Genomic DNA, 17937 nt, shown 5'->3' with positions numbered 1-17937 from the left:
CTTTAGAAAATAAACTAAAAGATGCTTGCATTTAAAAAGTTCTGTGAAGAACATTCTACCACATGCATGTTTTTCATGATACTTGAAAACTGAGTTATATTTTGTCATTAAAAACTTAGTTATATCATACTTATATTATATGTTATTTATATTATATATTATGTGTCATATTATATGTCATTTTACCTATCTCTTAGAAGAAAAAATAACACAATTGAAATAACTGGCTCACTAATCTTTAGTTCTGTTTCCACAAATAAAACCTATCACTTGGCACAATGAGAAAGCAGAAAATAATACGCAAAACAAGAAGAGCTAAGCTGAAATCAATTATCCCTATCAAAAGATAACAGATTAAGCGTGGGACATCAACATGACAAGAATAGTCACTGTTTATTTTTTTCTACCATTTAACTAAGGCTCAAAGATAATAAAAATAATGTACCATCCATCAGTGTGTATGAATTCCTTATCACATTTTCCCTATTTTATAAGGAAAGGAAATAGGTTTAATGTTTAAGGAAGACTACTGAAATGTTATCACTGAAAGGCAATTTTGCAATCACACTGCTCAAGAAGCATCCAGAGGACCCTTTCAGAAAGCAGGCTGCTGTTCACGCCCCAAATGGAGATTAGTTGATCCTAAGTAAACACGAGGGAAAAAATGAAAACACTTTTTGTCCTCATTCATACTGCTCCCTCCACCCCGGGAATTCAGATTAAATGGATTTTAAAGATCTCTATTTTATTTTATTTCGTTATATCTATTTTAGCCACTTAATGTAAATGAAAAGCAACATTCATTTTTAAATAAAATCATAACACTGTTTTTGAAACTGGACAAAGTGTTCTCCTCATGTAAGAGAATGAGATCAACAGCAAATTCTTGTAACCAGACAATTATTTACCATAATCAGTTCAGGTGTAACTTGAAGCTTTCTCACGTTATTTTCAAGTCAAGCAGAGACAATTAGGCCACTGCCGTCATTTCCGCATCCAAGGCGTTTAAGGCAGAGTCATCTTTCAGTTCCAGTTCCTCTAAATCTTTGTCTACAGTTGTAACAGTTTTCTTCCAGCATTTCTTGGGAAGTGCGTCATTAGCACAAGTTTTTCTCATTGTAGTGCTTGGCAATTTCTTCAGATCAAAATCCTGTTCCCTGAGAGTTTTCAGATTACCTGCATTTACAGCGTCTGGAACCTCAAGGCCGCATGCATCCTTGTATCCTTCATACCCGCTGTTGCTCACGCTCCGTCGTGCGCTTGCTGACTGTCTCCTGGGAACAGCGCGCCCTCCCTGCCTGTCTTTGATGCTGTTATGTAATTCAGTCTGCTCCTGCTCACTGTTGAATCGATTTAAACACCTGTCAGTTAATTCACAAGCATCTTTCTTTGAATAGCCTACTTTTTGGGGATCAAAATGATTCTGAAACCACTGCAGTTTTTCATCAACAAGGTTGAGACGCAACTCCTCTTCATTCTTCAGCCTTTCATTTTTCTCTTGTCTGTGAGCCTCTCTCATAATCTGATCTGCTTTTCTACTGTATGGATGGATGACTTTTTTCTCCCATCCTACAGTTTTTCCCTTTGGTGCTTTCGGCTTAGTTACATCCTCGAGGCCTTGGGGGACCTCCGCACTCCAGGCCCCGAGCAACCTCACCAACAGCAGCGCAGAAGCTCACCGGGCGACTCCAGCTCAAACACACGGGGGGCCCGAGAAGCTGGGGCGGACCCTACATTCTTATCACCTAGGAAATTTCAAGGGTTTTAGGAGCTCTGTGCCAGAAACAAGACCAAGTATACATTTCCTACTATAAATTACAATATCGCAGAATCCAAAACAGAGTCAAGTATGTCTGGACACTTGATTTTCCAGAAATGATCACTGAAGAGCATGGGGTGCAGACAGCCTTCCCCCAAACCATGAATGAGTGGGGTTGTATCATATGGATGGTACAAAAGAAAACAGCCTCCTCCGTCACATCATAAACAAAAAAGCCCAGGTGAGCAGGAGATCCGAAGATGAAAGGCACAACAATGAAGCTTCTAGAAAATAACAGATGATGGAGAGTTACCCAACCCTAAGGGACCCGTGACCCACAAGTGGGTCTTTTTGCCCAGAGTTGCTCACACCAATAGAAGGGGACTGGGGGTTCGGAACAGCAGAGCAGAACCTTTACTTACTGAGCAGTGAATGGAGGAGGCAGAGGTCGTGCTCTAAAACACCTTCTCCCGGAAGGGAAGGTGAGCAGGGTCCTCATGGGACGTGAATGCGGAGGGGTCTCCGCGTCACGGCTCAGGGCGGGGGGCATTTGGGGAAGGCGCAGGCTTCCTTTCTTGCACGTGGCACCCTTTGCACACATTTCCTTTTGTGCATGGCTCCCCATCGCCGTCTTGGACCTTTCTGGTTTGGACCAGTTCTGCTGTTTGGCCATCTGGCAACATTCTGCCTTGGTTCCTATAAGAAAGCAAAACTTAAAACAAAGTATTAGACATGGAAAATGTTTCAGGGACTTCCCTGGGTGACAGGAGTACTTCATATTTTCATGACTTTGGGGCAGGGAAGTGTAACCGCCAGCCCTCCGGTATCGGCTCAACTGACCCCATCTCTTATCAACAGAGTGAAGGAGGATTGTCTTTCAGAAAAACTGCAAAGTCACGTAGCCAGGGCATGCGCAAAAGAAGGAATCGTGACCCGAAACGACCTCAGGACCAAAGGCCCTCCTCCCCACAGAACCCAAGGACCAGGACAGGATGGAAATTTGAAAGTCGGACTCTTATCAGAAGCGAGGGGTCCATCGTTCAGGAAGATCTGGTGTTCAAATTCCTTCCCCACATCATCAAAAACGTTTAGAACCCTGTCATAAATGTTTAGAACCTCACCATAAATGCTTGAAGCCCACCAATCAGAGCCTGCCCCACCAGCGTTTCCACGTGCAGCCCGTTCTCCCTAACCTCTTAAATTTTGCCCCAAATCCTGAATCTGGGAATCAGATCTGAGGGCGCACGCCCCCTGTCTCCCTGGACATCCGTCTCGCAGAATAAAAGCTGATTTTTCCCCAAGGCGGATGCCATAATTAATTGGCTTATTTACGCGCATTGGGCAGAGAACCCCAACTTTGTGCAGTAACAGAAGCACATTTTGAAAAAGACACAAAAGCACTAGTCATAACAGAAAAGGCTGACGAATTCCATCCACTGCAGCAAAGTAAGGACTGCTTTGGAACAGAAATTACAAAGTATTTAGAACTTAATGGGAATGGAAGTGCTACATGGCCAGCCCTGTGGGAGGCAGGGAAAATCACTCTCAGAGAGAAGTGGGTCCCCTCCACTGTATTCACGTGAAAACAAGAAAGGCTTAAAAATAAGTGAACCAACTGTCCACTTCTGAAAGCAGAAAAAGAACAACAAAATAAATCCAAAGAAAATAACAGGAAAGAAAATAAAAGTGGAGATAGTGAAATAGAAAACAAACAAAAAAATAGAACAGAATCAAGAGCGTGTGTTTTGAAAAGACTAATAAAATAGACAGTCCTTCAGCAAAAAGCACCAAGAAAACAAGAAAGAAGACACAAATAAACAACATCAGAATTAAAGAGAGGGCAGAACCAAGAAATTAAAAACTGTGATTAGGAAAGACTTAATACTCCACATTTGAAAACCTCAATGAAATGGACACTTTTCCAGGAAAACATTTATTAGCAAAGTTGGCTGGGGAAGAAAGAGAAAAATCTGAATAGGTCAATAACCAAAAAGGAAGATGAAATGTTAAAGACCTATCCCCAAAGGGTATCTGGAAGTTGGATAATAAGAAACAGACACAACTAAACTGAACAATTATTAGCTAAAAATGCAGGAGAATATCTTTGTGACCTTGAAGTCGGGATGGTCCTCGTAAACAGGAGAAAACAGCAAAGCCATAAAGGACGACGTTAACAAATGTGACCATATCGAAATCTCAAACACCTATGCCACAAAGTCTTTGAGAATTCCAAGAACAGCACACACATGTGCTCCATTTCTGTGTATGAGGCAGAATATGATTATCCAGAATGTGACAGCCTCCTACACATCACAGCAGAAATGTGCAAAGGCCCCAAAAGGACTGACTCAAGAAATAACTCCTTCCCAAACGGCTGAGCAATACCAAGAGCTGTGCAACTTCAAGTGAAAACAATAGCGAGACACCTGCGTGCACCCAGCAGGTGAGCAACAGTCCTAAAGTTCCATGATATCAATGTCTGAGAGGTTGTGGGGCAACCCATACTGACCCCCACCCTGCTGGGGAGAATGTCAATGGTGGGGCCGCTTTGCACAACAGTTTATGAGTGAAAATGTCCGTGCTGTTACTGTGAGCAACTCTACTTGTATGTTTTTATCTGAAAAAGAAAAAAACATACAGTATGTGTGTCCTTGAAGGTTTATACAATGTTTATTTTAACATTTAAAAAATAATTGTAGTTTGCTATTTAAATGTCCACTGATGGGTATACAGGTAAGTAGAATATATGTGTTAAAATGGTAGCATATTAAGTAACAGTCAAAATGAACAAATTAGAGCTATATAAATCAACGTGGCTTGGTTTCAAAAATATTGCTGGGTGAAAAAAACAAGATACAGAATAATGTGTACAACACGACCCCACGTTCATAAAACACAAACAACATAATACAGTTGCACGTACATACAGGTGCATAAAAGTATTCTAAGACATCTGGAAGGATACAGGCCATCCTGACAGCATTGATGGAATATTGAGGGGTCTCCGGAGGACAGGGGGAGGCAAGGAAACCGGGAGGGGTGTGGATTAAAGGGAACATTAATTTTATTTGCAATGCTTTAAATTTTTAAAAGGAGAAGATGAATGCAATGTTTATGTAATTATAACAATAATAATATGGGGACCCAGTAAGGGCAGGCATCCCAGGTTTGCCATCTTATCTCGGAGGGAGAACTCTGTAAAAGGGAGCAACAGTCAAAAGACTTTAATGTGATTTTTATTCATGCCCCAGCTGGTCTGAGGCGTCTATCTGAATAGAGGGAAAGCAGGGTTTATCACAGAAGGATTGCAATGAGAAAGAATAAGCTAACAAGATTTTGCAGAAAAAGGATAATAGCCTTGCAAAGCAGGCTATTGTTTAGAGAGGTTTTTCTAAATTCCTGTATCCCCCCGCCATAAATTCAGCGACTGTAATAAAAACCCAAGTAGTATTGGCTTAAATCAGACAGAAGTTTATTTTCCTTACAGAGGAGTCCGGACACAAGCAGTCCAGGGCGATACTGTGGTCTGTGCTATCGGGGACCCAGGCCCCTTCCCCCATGTTGCTCTGTGTCCTCCACATGTGGCTTCCATCTAATGGTCTCAGATGGTGGCTGTAGTTCCCACCATCACATCCTCACACCCACCTGGCAGCTAGCAGGAAGCAGGGAAGAAGTGGAGGGCCTGCCCCTGTGTTTTGGAGGCACAACCAGATCACGCACATCACTTCCACTCTCGTCTGGAAACCAGAACTTGCTCCCACGGCCCCTCTAAGCTGTAAGGGCTGCTGGGGAATGTTGTCTTTATCTGGGCAGCCATACAGCCAGCTGACACACAGGGCTTCTACTTCTAAAGGACACGGGGAGGAAAGAAGGGATACGGGGAACAAGGAGTTCCTGCCACACCCTTCTGCATATCAACAACCAAGCCTGTGGAACAGGTCCTGTCCACTCACCTGATTCTGGTTTCTGGCCCCAGGACATTGTGGGACGCCATAGGGAGAGGGGGAAGGAGGGCAAAGCAGGCAGATGTGAACCCAGATCTCCCACGGCGGGCCTGGCAGAGGGGTGGGGGCAGTAGCCAGCACAGGTAACATGAGGCCACTCCGCAACACCAAGCTGGTGGCTCAGGATGGTCAGGTAGGGAAGGTCCCCAGGCTCAGCTTTCCTGAGCCAGCCTGGCTTCCTGTGCTGGTGTGGATGGAGCAAAGGACAACTGAGGGCCCACCAGGAGGCATCAGAGGAGCCCCATAGCAGGGCAGGGTGGCTCTGCAGCAATGCCACAGTGCAGATTCACGGGTAGGGCTGCCAGACTAGCAAATACAGGATCCTAGCTCATTACAAATTTCAGACAAATGAGAAATTATTTTTTAGTATAGGAATATCTCATGTTCTATTTATTTGTTTATCTGTAATTCAAATTGAACTGGATGTCCTGTATTTTATATGGAAATCCTACAAGGTTAGGGTTTTAGGGGTCCAGCCAGGCCTCAGCCGGGTCTGGAGCCCCAGCGGGGACCAGTGTGAGCTCAAGACAGACATGGGACCTCCAGGCTCATCTTGACCCACAGAGAGACCAGGAACCACGTGGGCCTGCAGGGCAGGCAGCAAGCTGGGGCTAACAAGATCCGACTCTTCCCTGGCCTCGGGGTGGGGGTGGGGGCAGGGGCTGCCCCCGCCCCAGACTAGAGGCCAATGCTGCAGAGAGGAGAAGAGAAGGGAGGCTGAGACATATTTTTCCCCAGAGACTCAGCATCACCCAAGTGCTGTTTAAAGTGTCTCCAAGAACCAGGTTTTCATCTTAGGAGAAAAAGTTTATTAATTTTTACTGCTAACAGGCAAGCGAGGACGTGGGACCACCTGGTTAAATGTAGACCAAATAGTCCACATCTTGGGTGCTCACCCAAGCACAGTATAGTGAGCATGTGACCCTACTCCCCTTCTCACTGCAAACTTCCCAGGGCTTTGCAATCTCTGTCCTTCCTGTGGATCACCGTTGTTTGCTCCCAAGTGACCTGTCCCCCTTGCAGCATGGCCAGGGCCCATAATCCACAGCCTTAGCGTCGTCCTCACTCTCAGGGTTTAGGGAAGCTTGGCGACTCAGAAAGTTCAAAGTCTGCAACTGTAATAAAGAGGCCCTCTCAGCTTGGCTGGGCAGCAGGTGCAGTCCAGCACCGAATACTCCCAGCTGCACAAAGGGGTGGTGGGGGCTGGGAGAGGAGAGCCTCAGGCTGGCCCAAACATGGCCCTGTGTGGCCACCTTGAGTCCCGCCTCCCAGGCCCTTCTCCTCCAACTTCTGTTTCTCCCTGCTCCTCAGGCCTCCATTCTATCATGTTTACTGCTAACTTCTCTGTGGCCAAGATGCTGGGGAGGTGTCATCTCTGAGATACCTACAGGCCCTGTGTGTTGAGGGCCCTGCAGTTACCGCAGAGCACAGATTTCGGGGTGCAGAAAAACATCCGTGTTTTAATGGAAAACTGTGCATTGTCTACACACCGCACATCCTTGTTATGATTCTAGCTGTTCAAAAAGTTGTCTTTTTTGTAGCTCTTTGTAAGTTTAAGTTACTGATGGGCATTTAAATCGTCTTGTCCAGCAGGAGTTTCAACAATCCCCACCCCAGCCCCTACCCTGAGGACAAACTAGGTCTGCCCCATTTACACATTTATTTCAATATCCCTGATGTATAGGCGGGTCTCTTTTTCGATTGTCTTTTGGTTCTAACACCTGTCTGGTTCCTTCTCTGATTAACGAGTAAAAGTCTTTAGCACTTGTCCTTACCTGAATGAGATTTACGATTTCACCTTTTTCTGAAAATCATCCCTGAATAGGGTTTACACGATCTCAGCTCAGATCTCACATCTGCAGTTTACTGACTTTGTCAGATGGCGTAATCTCTCCGAGATGAACCCCGACTCGCGCCCGAACAACCAGGTTCCTAGGAGCGTTCCGGAACCCTGGGCTCAGACCCAGGCCCCGCCCCTCGCCGCGGCCCCGCCCTCTTGAGGCCCCGCCCCACCAGGCCCCGCCCCCAGCCCTTCCTCCGGCTACAAAGTCCGGGCTGCAGCGCCGCGGGCCCAGAGCGCGCGCCAAGTCCTCCTGGGCCGGGTCGGGGTCGGGCAGCGGCGCCGCGCAGCCCCCATTGGCCGGCGGGCGGCGGCGGGGGCGGGCCCAGGCCTGCGATTGGTCGGCGGCGGGGCCGAGAGCAGCGGCGGTGGCGGCTGGCTCGGCGGCGCCATGGAGGCGGCCGGAGCTGTGACCCGGGTGGCCGCATGGCGGCGGGAGCGGCGGCCGGGCCGGCGGCGGCCGCGGAGAAGGTGGGCGAGAGGCCGGGCGGGCAAAACCGGAGGCCCCAGCCCCGCGGCGGGCCGTCGGGCCGGAGTCGGTGGGTGCCTGGTCCGGGTCGCGGGGTGCGGGCGGGCTCGGGGCGCAGGACCTTGGTTCCCGGGCCCCTACGCCCGCTGTCCGCCGCGGGTCCTGCCCGAGCCAGCGCGCCCGCCCCTGCCGGCAGCCAGCCCTTCCCCAGGAGAGACCCCCGCCTGGCACTGGGCGCCGGAGGGGGTCTCGGAACCGGGGTGGGACCCCAGAGCGCCGGGTGCGGGGGTGGTGGTGGTTGGTGGTGGTCTGCGCATCCTGGCGTGTGGGCGGGAAGCCGCGGCCTCCTCACCTGTGAAATGGGTTGATAATGCCACCTCTCTCCCCGGGCCTTGGGTCTACGCAGGGGATCCTAGCGTGCCATTTGTAATTGCTGAGTGGGGGCCAGCTGGTGTAATTAGGGTTATTCCTGTCCCTGCTGGACCAGAAGTGGGTGGCGCCTGGAGCGGGGACATCTGAACTGGGTCTTCAGGAGGAGGCAGATTTCAGCAGATGGAGAGTGGGGAGAAGGGTGTTCTAGTTCGAGGGAACAGAACGGGCAAAAGCACAGAGGCATATAAGGGAGGAACATGCCCTTCAAGGCCGGGCTTCCTTCTTTGTCGGGACATTTGCTCACCTGGGGGAAGTTAGGAGGACAGATGTGGCCTTCTGGAAACAGCATCCTTAGCTTTGTTTTTAAACCCAAAGAGTGAGACTGGTCCAGTTCAGACTGGACAAGAGTGGGAAGCAAGTGGTCCCTGGCTGTTGGGGAAGAGCGGAGTGGTGGAGTGAAATTCGAAAAGGAGCATTTTCCATGGCCCTTCCACCTTAGTCTGTCATCCCTGCCACCCCTGGCCGTCATTAGCCAGGTTCCAAAGGTTTCGGGTGTGGCGGATCCTAAAGAGGGAGCTTTGCCCACAGGTGTCTGGTGGAAGTGGGGTGTTGGCAGATGATACCCCCTTTAACCAAGAAGTGGCCTCGGACATTGGTAGCTTCAGAGCATGTCACCTTTGAAGCCCATGACCGATAAGTGGCAGCTGCGCTGTCTTCTCACTGCTCTAAATAATAGTAATAATTAAAAAAAAAAGCTGTTTAATTTAGATTTATCCAGGGTCTTCCACCATGACATACCAAAGGGGCTCTACTCCCCACAACAGCCCTCCAGCTGGGCGTCAGCGAGGGCTCCATGGAGCACAGTTAGGGAAATGTGGACTGTAGCGAAAGCTTGGCCCCTGCTCCCTTAGGCCCTTAAACCTTCTAGTTCTTTGAGTTTTCCTGCCCCTTGCACGTGGCAAAACCTGTGAAGTATATATCTTTGGTCTCTGCAGGGTGATACCTTGTGGCTGTTTTAGGGGGTAGGGGGTGTATTCCTAACAAGAGGGTAGAGGTGGTTTGTGTGTCCGAGCAGAGGCTCAGCTCTGGCTGACACGGGCTGCTGCCGAAGACGGGCGCCTGCCAGCCTCTTTGACTTGATCCATGTTCCCGTAGTTTGCATTAAAAAATGCAAGCCAGAGCATACCTCCCCCTGCACGTCCAGATGGGGCCTAGTTTATTCACTTTTAGCTGTTCTTTTTCTTTACCTTTTTATTTAGAAAAACTTAAACTCCCTCTTTGCTTAGAATCGAGGAGGAGCAAGAAGAGGCAGTCTTCCGTCAGGTGGTCAGTTTTAGCCCGGAGCCTTTGCCAGGTGAGGACGGAGGCTCTGCAGCCTGTCTCCGCGTTCACTCTTCAGGCTTCTGTCCGGGACCGCTCCTTCCCCTCTCATCCCCTCTCGGTTACTGTCGGAGCATTTCTGTTAATCCCCAGATTTCTGGTAATTCCTCACTGTTTCCCTCCTCTGACCAGGTAGATATTATGACAAGGACACCACCAAGCCCATCAGCTTTTACTTGTCTTCCCTGGAGGAGCTCTTGGCATGGACGCCCAATGTGGAGGACGGCTTCAACGTGGCCTTGCAGCCCTCCGAGTGTCGCCAGCCCCCTCTGAGCAGCCGCAGGCCCCGGACATTGTTGTGCCATGACATGATGGGCGGGTACCTGGATGACAAGTGAGCACATCGCCTAACCCTTATTTTGTCACTTGTTTTCCTTTGGTGGGGGTTGGGGAGAGTGCTGTGTGCGGAAACACTGGCTGGAGATGGGACGCGGGACTGGGTGACCCCTAACGGGGAGAGGGGCTCAGGCCTCTGCTTTGTCTGTAAGGGTTTGGTGGTAGTGGGTGCGTCCTTCCGCTCTGAGACCCTCTGACTCCGAGGCCTGCCTGCACTTGAACTCTGGTAGATTGGGGAGGGCGTGGTGTCAGGGCACCTTCATCTGGCTGCCTGGCCTAGAGACTTGTGCTTCCCTGATTTCTGTTCCTCACCTTCCTCGCTTAAGCTCTGATTCTGTGTTCGGGCCGTTGGCTCTGGCTTCTGATGCTCAGAGTTGTTACACGCCGCCTCCCGCTCCCAGCCAGGGGCGTATCCGCCGGAGTTGCTGTGGAGTCAGATTAGAGATTTTAAACGTCCATAAAACAGTCTTGGCTACGATGATCGATGTCGTCGTGTGGGGTGATGGTTGATGGCTTGAGTCAGAGCTGGCGGCCAAAGCACAAACGGACAGGTTTTGAAATGTTAGTGCCGCTCCTGTGGTTATCACCCCAGCCTTCCGTGCAGGACACTGTGTGAACGGCTTACCTCTGAATAGAGCGGGGAAGCCGAGACAGGGAGCTTTTGCATGCGCCCATCTGTTTCTCTTTCCTTCCGTCCTTTGTTTGTCTGTGCATTGAGGCTAAAAATGCTCCGTCTGGCCGGATCCAGTAGCGAAGGCCTGCACGGCCTGTGAAAATGTGTCCGTTAGGCTAATCCTTTCGCTGTGAGGACTGTGGCGCAGTCCTGCTTCTCGCTCTGGTATCTTCACAGTGCCTGGTCCACAGCAAGCTTTCGGTTAGTGCCGACTGAAGGGAACTGACGGGAAACTTGACCTGGGCTGCTCTGTTTTCACTTTGAGGTCACTGTGTCCTTATTCTGTTTCCTGGGCCCTGACTTCCTCCTGGTTTGGTTTGTTTCTTTGCTCAGGTTTATTCAGGGCGCGGCAGTGCACAATCCTTACTCCTTCTACCACTGGCAGTACATTGACATCTTTGTGTACTTCAGCCATCACACCGTCACCATCCCCCCGGTGGGCTGGACCAATGCCGCCCACAGGCACGGAGTCTGTGTGCTGGGTAAGAGCCGGGCACTGGCCTCCGTCTGACTCGGGCAGACGTGGTGCACCTGCCAGGGGACCCAGGGGTTAAACGGCTCGGGCCTGGTCTGCTGCTTAGTGAGCAGAGCTCCTCACCTGGGGGCTGCCTGGATGTGTTTGGACAGGTGTAGGCAAACTCTTTCTGGAAAGGACCAGATAGTAAATATTTCCAGCTTTACAGGCCCTTGGGTGGCTGTTGTAACTGCTAGTGAGACAAGAGCAGCCACGGACAATAGGCGAATAAATGGTGTGGCTGTGTTCCAGTGAACCTGTATGTACAGAAACAGGTGGTGGCTGGACGTGGCCCACAGGCCGTGGGCGGCTGACCCCGGGTAGAGAAGTGCTCCTCAAGCCCCCGCCTGCATGCTAGTCATTGCTGGACCCTGCTGCAGTGTCTGGCTCACTAGATATCTACGGATGGGGCCCGAGAATTCAAGTTGTCTAGCAAGTTTGCGGGCGATACCTGTGCCGCTGGTGCAGGAGCCACACTTTGCGAGCTGCTGGGTCGGAGGGAGAATGAGGCCATGCCTGACCTTGTTTCTGTCCTGTCCTGGCAGGGACTTTCATCACCGAGTGGATAGCAGGTGGGCAGCTCTGTGAAGCCTTCCTGGCCGGGGACGAGCGCTCGTACCAGGCGGTGGCTGACCAGCTGGTCTCGCTTGCCCGGTTTTTCCGATTTGATGGCTGGCTGATCAACATTGAGAACTCGCTGAGTGTGAGCAGGCCTTTCTCCCGGCACTCGCCCCGCCCCACCCCTGCTGCCATGCAGGGTCCCTCCGCTGCCATCCTCAGCCTCCTCTCGGCTCGGGCTGGGCCGGCTCCCTTACAGCAGCAGGAGCCACTTCCTGCTTCCCAGTTAGAGCCAGCTCGGACGTCTCTGTCACTTCACAGCGAGACGGAACCTCCTCCACCACTGTGTCCAGAGACCGTGCTGGGCTGAGCTTTGCTTCTCTGGCTCTTTCAGGGTGACACCTGTCCTTCCCCGTGTTTGTGCTGTGCTTGGGCTGCGTGTGTGGCTTCCTTCTCATGCCGCCTCCCCACTCGTGGCATCTGTCTTCTCCTGGTTGCTGTGCCTGTGCCCTTCTGGCTTCAGAGGGGAATCGAAGTCACACGGGCTCTGGCTGACCCTCTGCTCGGTGGCCGTGGGGTTGAGGGGCTTCTGGGACCATGGCTTTTTTGGTGGGTCTCTTTGCTCCTGGGATTAAGTGTCCTGCTGTCCTGAGCCTGGCACTTCTCAACACAGACCTCTCTGGGCCTCACCGAGGGTCCTGTCTTCGTCCCTCTCCGCAGCTGGCCGCAGTGGGGAATATGCCCCGTTTCCTCCGGTATCTGACCACTCAGCTACACCAGCATGTTCCGAGGGGCTTGGTTCTCTGGTATGACAGCGTGGTGAGCAGCGGGCAGCTCAAATGGCAGAATGAACTGAACGAGCACAACAGGTGGGTCTGCAGGGCCGGCCGGCCGGCCTTCTGGGCAGAGGGGGCGGGAGCCCTGTCTGTCTTCTGAGCATTGCATGGCCGATGGCCTTGGATGGACAGAGGAGGAGGCAGCGTTATCGCACAGCGTGATGTCAGCAGGTAGAATTGGTGCTCTGTCGCCCGTTGCTCTGGGCTCTCCCTCTCCGGGAGCAGCCTATTCTGGGTCTTGGAGGCAGCCCGTAGTCTGTCGGTTATGAGTGGATGCTGGGTGGGGGGAGGGAGGCTGGGGTTGCAGGGCGGGTGACCCTGAGCCCTTGGTCTGGTCCTCATGGCCGGTCCTTGCTGCCTCCTAGGGTTTTCTTCGATTCCTGTGACGGCTTCTTCACCAACTACAACTGGCGGGAGGAGCATCTGGAGCGGATGCTGGCGCTAGCCGGGGAGCGCCTGGCCGATGTGTACGTGGGCGTCGACGTGTTCGCCCGGGGGAACGTCGTAGGGGGTCGATTTGACACGGACAAGGTGGGCAGTGCGGCCTGCGTGCCTGGCTTTGTGGCAGATCTTTTGTTCCCATCTGCACCCTCAGGGGAAAGAGAGGTGGCAGTTATTCTTGCCAGAATGGGGAAACTGAGGCACTGAGAAATGTCGGTGACCTGCCCTAAGGCTAAGCAGTGCCCCGAAATCTTAACTTCCAGACCGTTTCTAGCCAGAGGGTCCTTCTTGTGTTGGTGTTGGAGGATGGGGTGCCTGTTGGACTGCTGGTCTCTAGGGGCTCTTCCTCCCTCAGGCTGCATGCCTCGAAGGCCCTGAGCTCGCAGTTCCCGCCACCAGGCCGGCTCGGGGGCAGCACTTTCTTTCACGGGCAGCTCAGGGCTGAGGACCGAGTAAACATCCCAAGCTTTGGAAACAAGCGAGGTTTTCCTGGTGAGGCCAGTTGTGCTGGCAGTGCTGGCAGTGAGAAAAGAGGAGGGGGTACAGGTGCTGCCCCACATGGTGTAGGATGAAGAGGGGTTCGGCCTGTCCCGGTGCCACGGAACGCTCTTACTCCTTAGTTAAGCTTTAAGTGAATAAATTAGTCCGATAACTGAAGATCCTCTCCGCCCCTGTGAGTCTGATGCTGTAACGAGAGGTGTAGTGAGAGAGACCCGTGCATCCTGAGAGGGGCCCCCACCTCCCTCCCCGCCCCCTCCCCCAGCAGACCCCTGCCCACTTGGACATCTCCCTGAGCTCTTCTCCCCGCCGCCATCACGCCCTCTTCAGGTTGGCTGTGGAACTACAGGGGATGAATCCTAAAAGCCCTAAGTGGAGTTGAGAGGGAGTAGTTGCCAGCTCCAGCCTCCCCTTTCCAGGCTGGCCCCCGAGAGCACCCAGGTCTGTGTCTGGATGCTGGTGGGTCCTGACGTGTCCAGCATTGCTCGGGGTGGGGCGTCTCCCTGACTGCTGTCTCCCTAGTCCCTGGAGCTGATCCGGAAGCATGGGTTCTCGGCGGCTCTCTTTGCTCCTGGCTGGGTGTACGAGTGTCTGGAGAAGAAGGATTTCTTCCAGAACCAGGACAAGTGAGTCCTGCCCGTCCCAGGGGCTGAGTGTAGGCTCATGGCGGCGGGTCTCAGGCAGTTTCTCTGCTTCCTGCGGTAGCTCAGGACTTGCTCTCCAGTGAGCTTTCCAGGGGTGGTCACGGCAGGACCAGGGGCTTGGCCACCTTGGCTGCTTCCGGGTGGGGGGGTCTTGGAGACCAGTTCAACAGGAAGGACGGAGGTTGGGGATCCCGAGGGACCACTCCCACAGCCTTGCATCTCCTGCACATCCATAGTTGGGGAGCTGCAGTCATGCTGGAGGGGATGCAGGAAAGCCCCAAGAACGAGTTCAAGGGGCGTTGAGGCCCCGTTACTCCGGATGAGAGCCACTGCCTCCACGTGTCTCTCTGCAGGTTCTGGAGTTTGCTGGAACGCTATCTGCCCACGCACAGCATCTGTTCCTTGCCCTTTGTCACCTCTTTCTGCCTGGGCATGGGGACTCGGAGAGTCTGCTATGGCCAGGTGTGTGGCTCTCTATGCTGGGTGACCAGGGCAGTGGGGTTCCTGGTTGTCTGTGGCATGGCACATAGCTGCCTTCTCCGTGTCTTCGAGCCTCAGCTGGGAGAGGTGGGAGGGGCCTTGGGGCGTGTGAAGGGCAATGATGGCAGCTCGTCTGCGTGCCCTGTGCTGTCTGCCCCCACCCCGCCTCTGATCCTCTCTTTTCCTTCAGGAGGAGGCGGTGGGGCCCTGGTACCACCCCAGCGCCCAGGAAATCCAGCCCCTCTTTGGAGAGCACAGGCTGGAAGGGGCCAGACAGGGCTGGGTGAAGACCCACTGTTGCCTGGCGGATGCCTGGAACGGCGGCAGCTCCCTGCTCATCCGGGGGGCGATTCCGCGTGAGGTTGGAGATGTGGCTGTGAGGTAGGTGAGTGAGTGGAGATGAGACGTGGGGGCTCAGCGTCTCCCATCGTCCATGTCGATCGTTGAACTGGACAGATGGGCAGCGGAGGCCAGAATGAGGACTGAGGACAGAACTGAGATTTTTTTTTATTGTGGTAAAGAACACATAATACAATTTACCATCTTAACCGTTTTTGAGTGTACAGTACGGTAGCATTAACTGTCTGCACACTGCTGGGCAGCCAATCTCCAGAACTTTTTCATCTTGGGAAATGGGACTATCCCCATTGACCGACTCCCACCCCCTCCCCGTCCCCCTCCCCCTCCCCAGCCGTGGCCCCCGCGCTCCACCTTCTGTCTCAGAGTCTGACTCCTTTAGGTTCTTCCTACACGGGAAGCCTGTAGTATTTCAGAGCCGAGACTTTTCAGCTGTGAAAGGGTCTGGCCTCGGGGGAGGGCTGTGCCCAGCGGTGAGCAGGACTGCACGGTCCCACTCCTGGAGGGCGAGGCTGGCGGCCGCACCTGGAGCCGGCTCGGGGTCTCGGCAGGCTTTCTCGGGGGCCTCTCATCTCGACCTTCCTCCTCCAGGTTATTCTCCCTGCAGGTCCCCGTGCCGCCCAGAATCTTCCTGTCCATGGTGTACAAGCTCGAAGGGCCTTCGGATGTCGGGGTGGCCCTGGAGCTCACCACAGGGAGTGTGGGCAGCTGTCACATCGGTGGCATCTCAGCCTTGAACGGTGAGGGGCTGGGGTCGGCTCCTGCCTCTCCTTGCAGGTCTCTCCCTTCTCAGAGCAGCTCGGGGAAGAGGAGTCTAGCAGGCTGCCTGGGGTGGGGCTGCCGGGGCAGCGCTGGCAGACCCTCCCTCTGCTCTTGTTGGTCACTGGGGTCCAGGCCCGGACAGAGAGGTTCGTCTCTCAGCCGACACCTCTGGCCCCTGTTGGGCAGCATAGCGTGCTGTGTGGGTTGGACGTGTGCTCCCGCAGGACTCAGGGCTGGGCCTCCTGCCGGCCATGGCACCGAGAGGGGGGGTGTCCGAGGGCGGGGGCGAAGCCAGGAGAGTTAGGCCAAGTCCAGTCCTGGACATCCATCTGCATGCTTTCTCCCCTCCACCCCCTCCTCCTTCCCCTGGGGCCTCAGCCCATCCTGGCGGGTCACAGCGCTGGGGCCACAGGGAGTCTTGCTGGCCCCCAGGGCTCCCTGTTCAGTGGACACCTCCCGGTGTGGTTTTCTTTGGCTTCTCCTCTTTCTCAAGTCCCATGTTTCCTCCTCCAGCAGAAACAAGCTCACGGTACAGCCCCCGGCCCCTCCGGGTGCCCCCTGCCAAGCTGGCTAGATGGGTGGGCCACTGCGGCCAGCAGCTCCGCGGGGGCTGGATCCAGCGGTGAGGGGCTCTCCTTCCTGTTGCGTCCCCGGCAGGGCATGGCCACGCTAGGGTGGGGACTTGAGGAGTGAGGGGCCCTCTGTTAAGAAGCCCCAGAACTGGAGGGATGGACGGGCCCTGGGGCGACCCCTGGGTTTCAGGCAGCTCCACGACATAAGCCAGGACGCTCGCTGCGAGCCGTCACAGTCACACCTTAGGTCTAGGGTTTCCTGCTCACCACCGGGTCCGCTGGAACTCCCTTACCGCCACGGCACGGGGCCTCCCAGCAGCCAGCCTTGAAGGCAGCGAGCTGAGGCCCCTTGTGACCGGCCTCTGTTCGCCCCCCAGATGCTACGAGGTGAGCCTGCGCGGCTGCCTCCTGCAGGACCTCTTTGTTCGTTTCTCACGGCTTCCGGGCAGCCAGGAGGAGGACTTCGTCTGTCGCCTTGGAGAAATCCAGGTGAGGCATCCCGGGTGCCTTGCTGGGGCTCAGGCTGAGGTGTCTGTCCCGTTGTAGAGGAGGTGGAATGTGGCCCCAAGCTGAGCACCCACCTCCTGCCTCCCCTGGGTCAGAGGAGAGTTGGGTGGGGGTCCTGGGGAGTGGGACCGCGCGGGGCAGGCACCAAGAACTCCCTGGGCCTCCCGGCTGTGCTGAGTCCTGTCTCCTGGCAGGTGGTGGACGCCGGCAGCCTGCTGAAGGCTCTGCCGCGGGTGCAGGCAGTCTCTGTCTCCCACTTGCGCTGGCAGCAGGCTGCCTCTGAGGGCGAGGGCCACCCTGCCGGCCTCCAGCTCAGCTGTACTCTGCACTGGTCCTACCTGCTCTCCCACGTCCGATGCTTCCGGGTCCACTGCTGCAGAGGGACAGCCGGCTGCTCTGCTGGCGGGGGGCCACCGGGGCCCGAGAGGCCCACGCTCCTGGGCCTGGCTTTTGTCAACCAGTATCGGATAGTGGACCTGGCAGTGGCAGCCATAGGGCCCGGCCAGGATGGCCGTGTGGAGTTCCTCGTGGAGCCTGTCCCCAAGGAGGGGTTTCTGGTGCCGCAGGCCGAGTGGGGCAGGGCGGCCATGCTCTACTCCATGCCTGCCTCGTGACTGGACATTAAAGCCCGTCTTCCCACCTCAAGTCCGAGGCTGCTTCCTTGCTGGGCCGTGATGTGTGCAGGCAGCAGTGGGGAGACCCGGGTTCCCAGGGCTGGGGCAGGGACCACGGGACCCCAGGAGGATGCGGGCAGTGGCATCTTCATGGGGGGCATTGGTATAGGAAAACCACAAAGTCGGTTTGCTGGGTTGATAATTCCCTGAGGTGAACGGACCCCTCCCATTTTTGTCTGCACCCTCTCCATGGTATATAGTTCCCAGGTAAAAGTGAAACCATTTGGGAAAGTTTAGTGCAGAAAATTCCATAAAAGATAT

The 17937-nt window shown here is 53.9% G+C and overlaps 1 protein-coding gene, 1 long non-coding RNA gene and 1 pseudogene across 4 annotated transcripts; 1 reads left to right on the top strand and 2 right to left on the bottom strand.

Annotated features, from left to right (window-relative positions):
* Window positions 1-728: 728 nt before the first annotated feature.
* On the bottom strand, window positions 729-5740 carry LOC100057317 (translation machinery-associated protein 16 pseudogene; annotated as a pseudogene).
* An 815-nt stretch (window positions 5741-6555) lies between these two features.
* Window positions 6556-7697, bottom strand: LOC138916084 (uncharacterized). Its single transcript, XR_011422766.1, has 2 exons — window positions 7539-7697; window positions 6556-6878 (listed from the first exon to the last, which is right to left on the bottom strand). It is a non-coding gene; the product is annotated as an uncharacterized lncRNA (long non-coding RNA).
* A 155-nt stretch (window positions 7698-7852) lies between these two features.
* On the top strand, window positions 7853-17647 carry ENGASE (endo-beta-N-acetylglucosaminidase). 3 transcript variants are annotated; one of them, XM_023651884.2, is made up of 14 exons: window positions 7853-8074; window positions 9731-9798; window positions 9957-10158; window positions 11167-11315; window positions 11893-12050; window positions 12626-12774; window positions 13107-13272; window positions 14203-14306; window positions 14678-14786; window positions 14995-15185; window positions 15753-15901; window positions 16437-16545; window positions 16873-16984; window positions 17197-17647. In XM_023651884.2, the coding sequence occupies exons 1-14, from the start codon at window positions 7995-7997 to the stop codon at window positions 17614-17616; spliced, it is 2166 nt and encodes a 721-aa protein (XP_023507652.1). In that variant the 5' UTR covers window positions 7853-7994; the 3' UTR covers window positions 17617-17647. The 3 variants fall into 3 exon arrangements, with proteins under 3 accessions (XP_023507652.1, XP_014591970.2, XP_023507653.1); XM_014736484.3 differs by having other exon boundaries at window positions 7878-8142; XM_023651885.2 differs by having other exon boundaries at window positions 7958-8074; window positions 9961-10158.
* Window positions 17648-17937: the final 290 nt, after the last annotated feature.

Source organism: Equus caballus, chromosome 11, assembly GCF_041296265.1.
Source record: "Equus caballus isolate H_3958 breed thoroughbred chromosome 11, TB-T2T, whole genome shotgun sequence".
NCBI classification, from domain to species: domain Eukaryota; kingdom Metazoa; phylum Chordata; class Mammalia; order Perissodactyla; family Equidae; genus Equus; species Equus caballus.
This window is presented reverse-complemented; position numbering and strand designations above follow the sequence as displayed.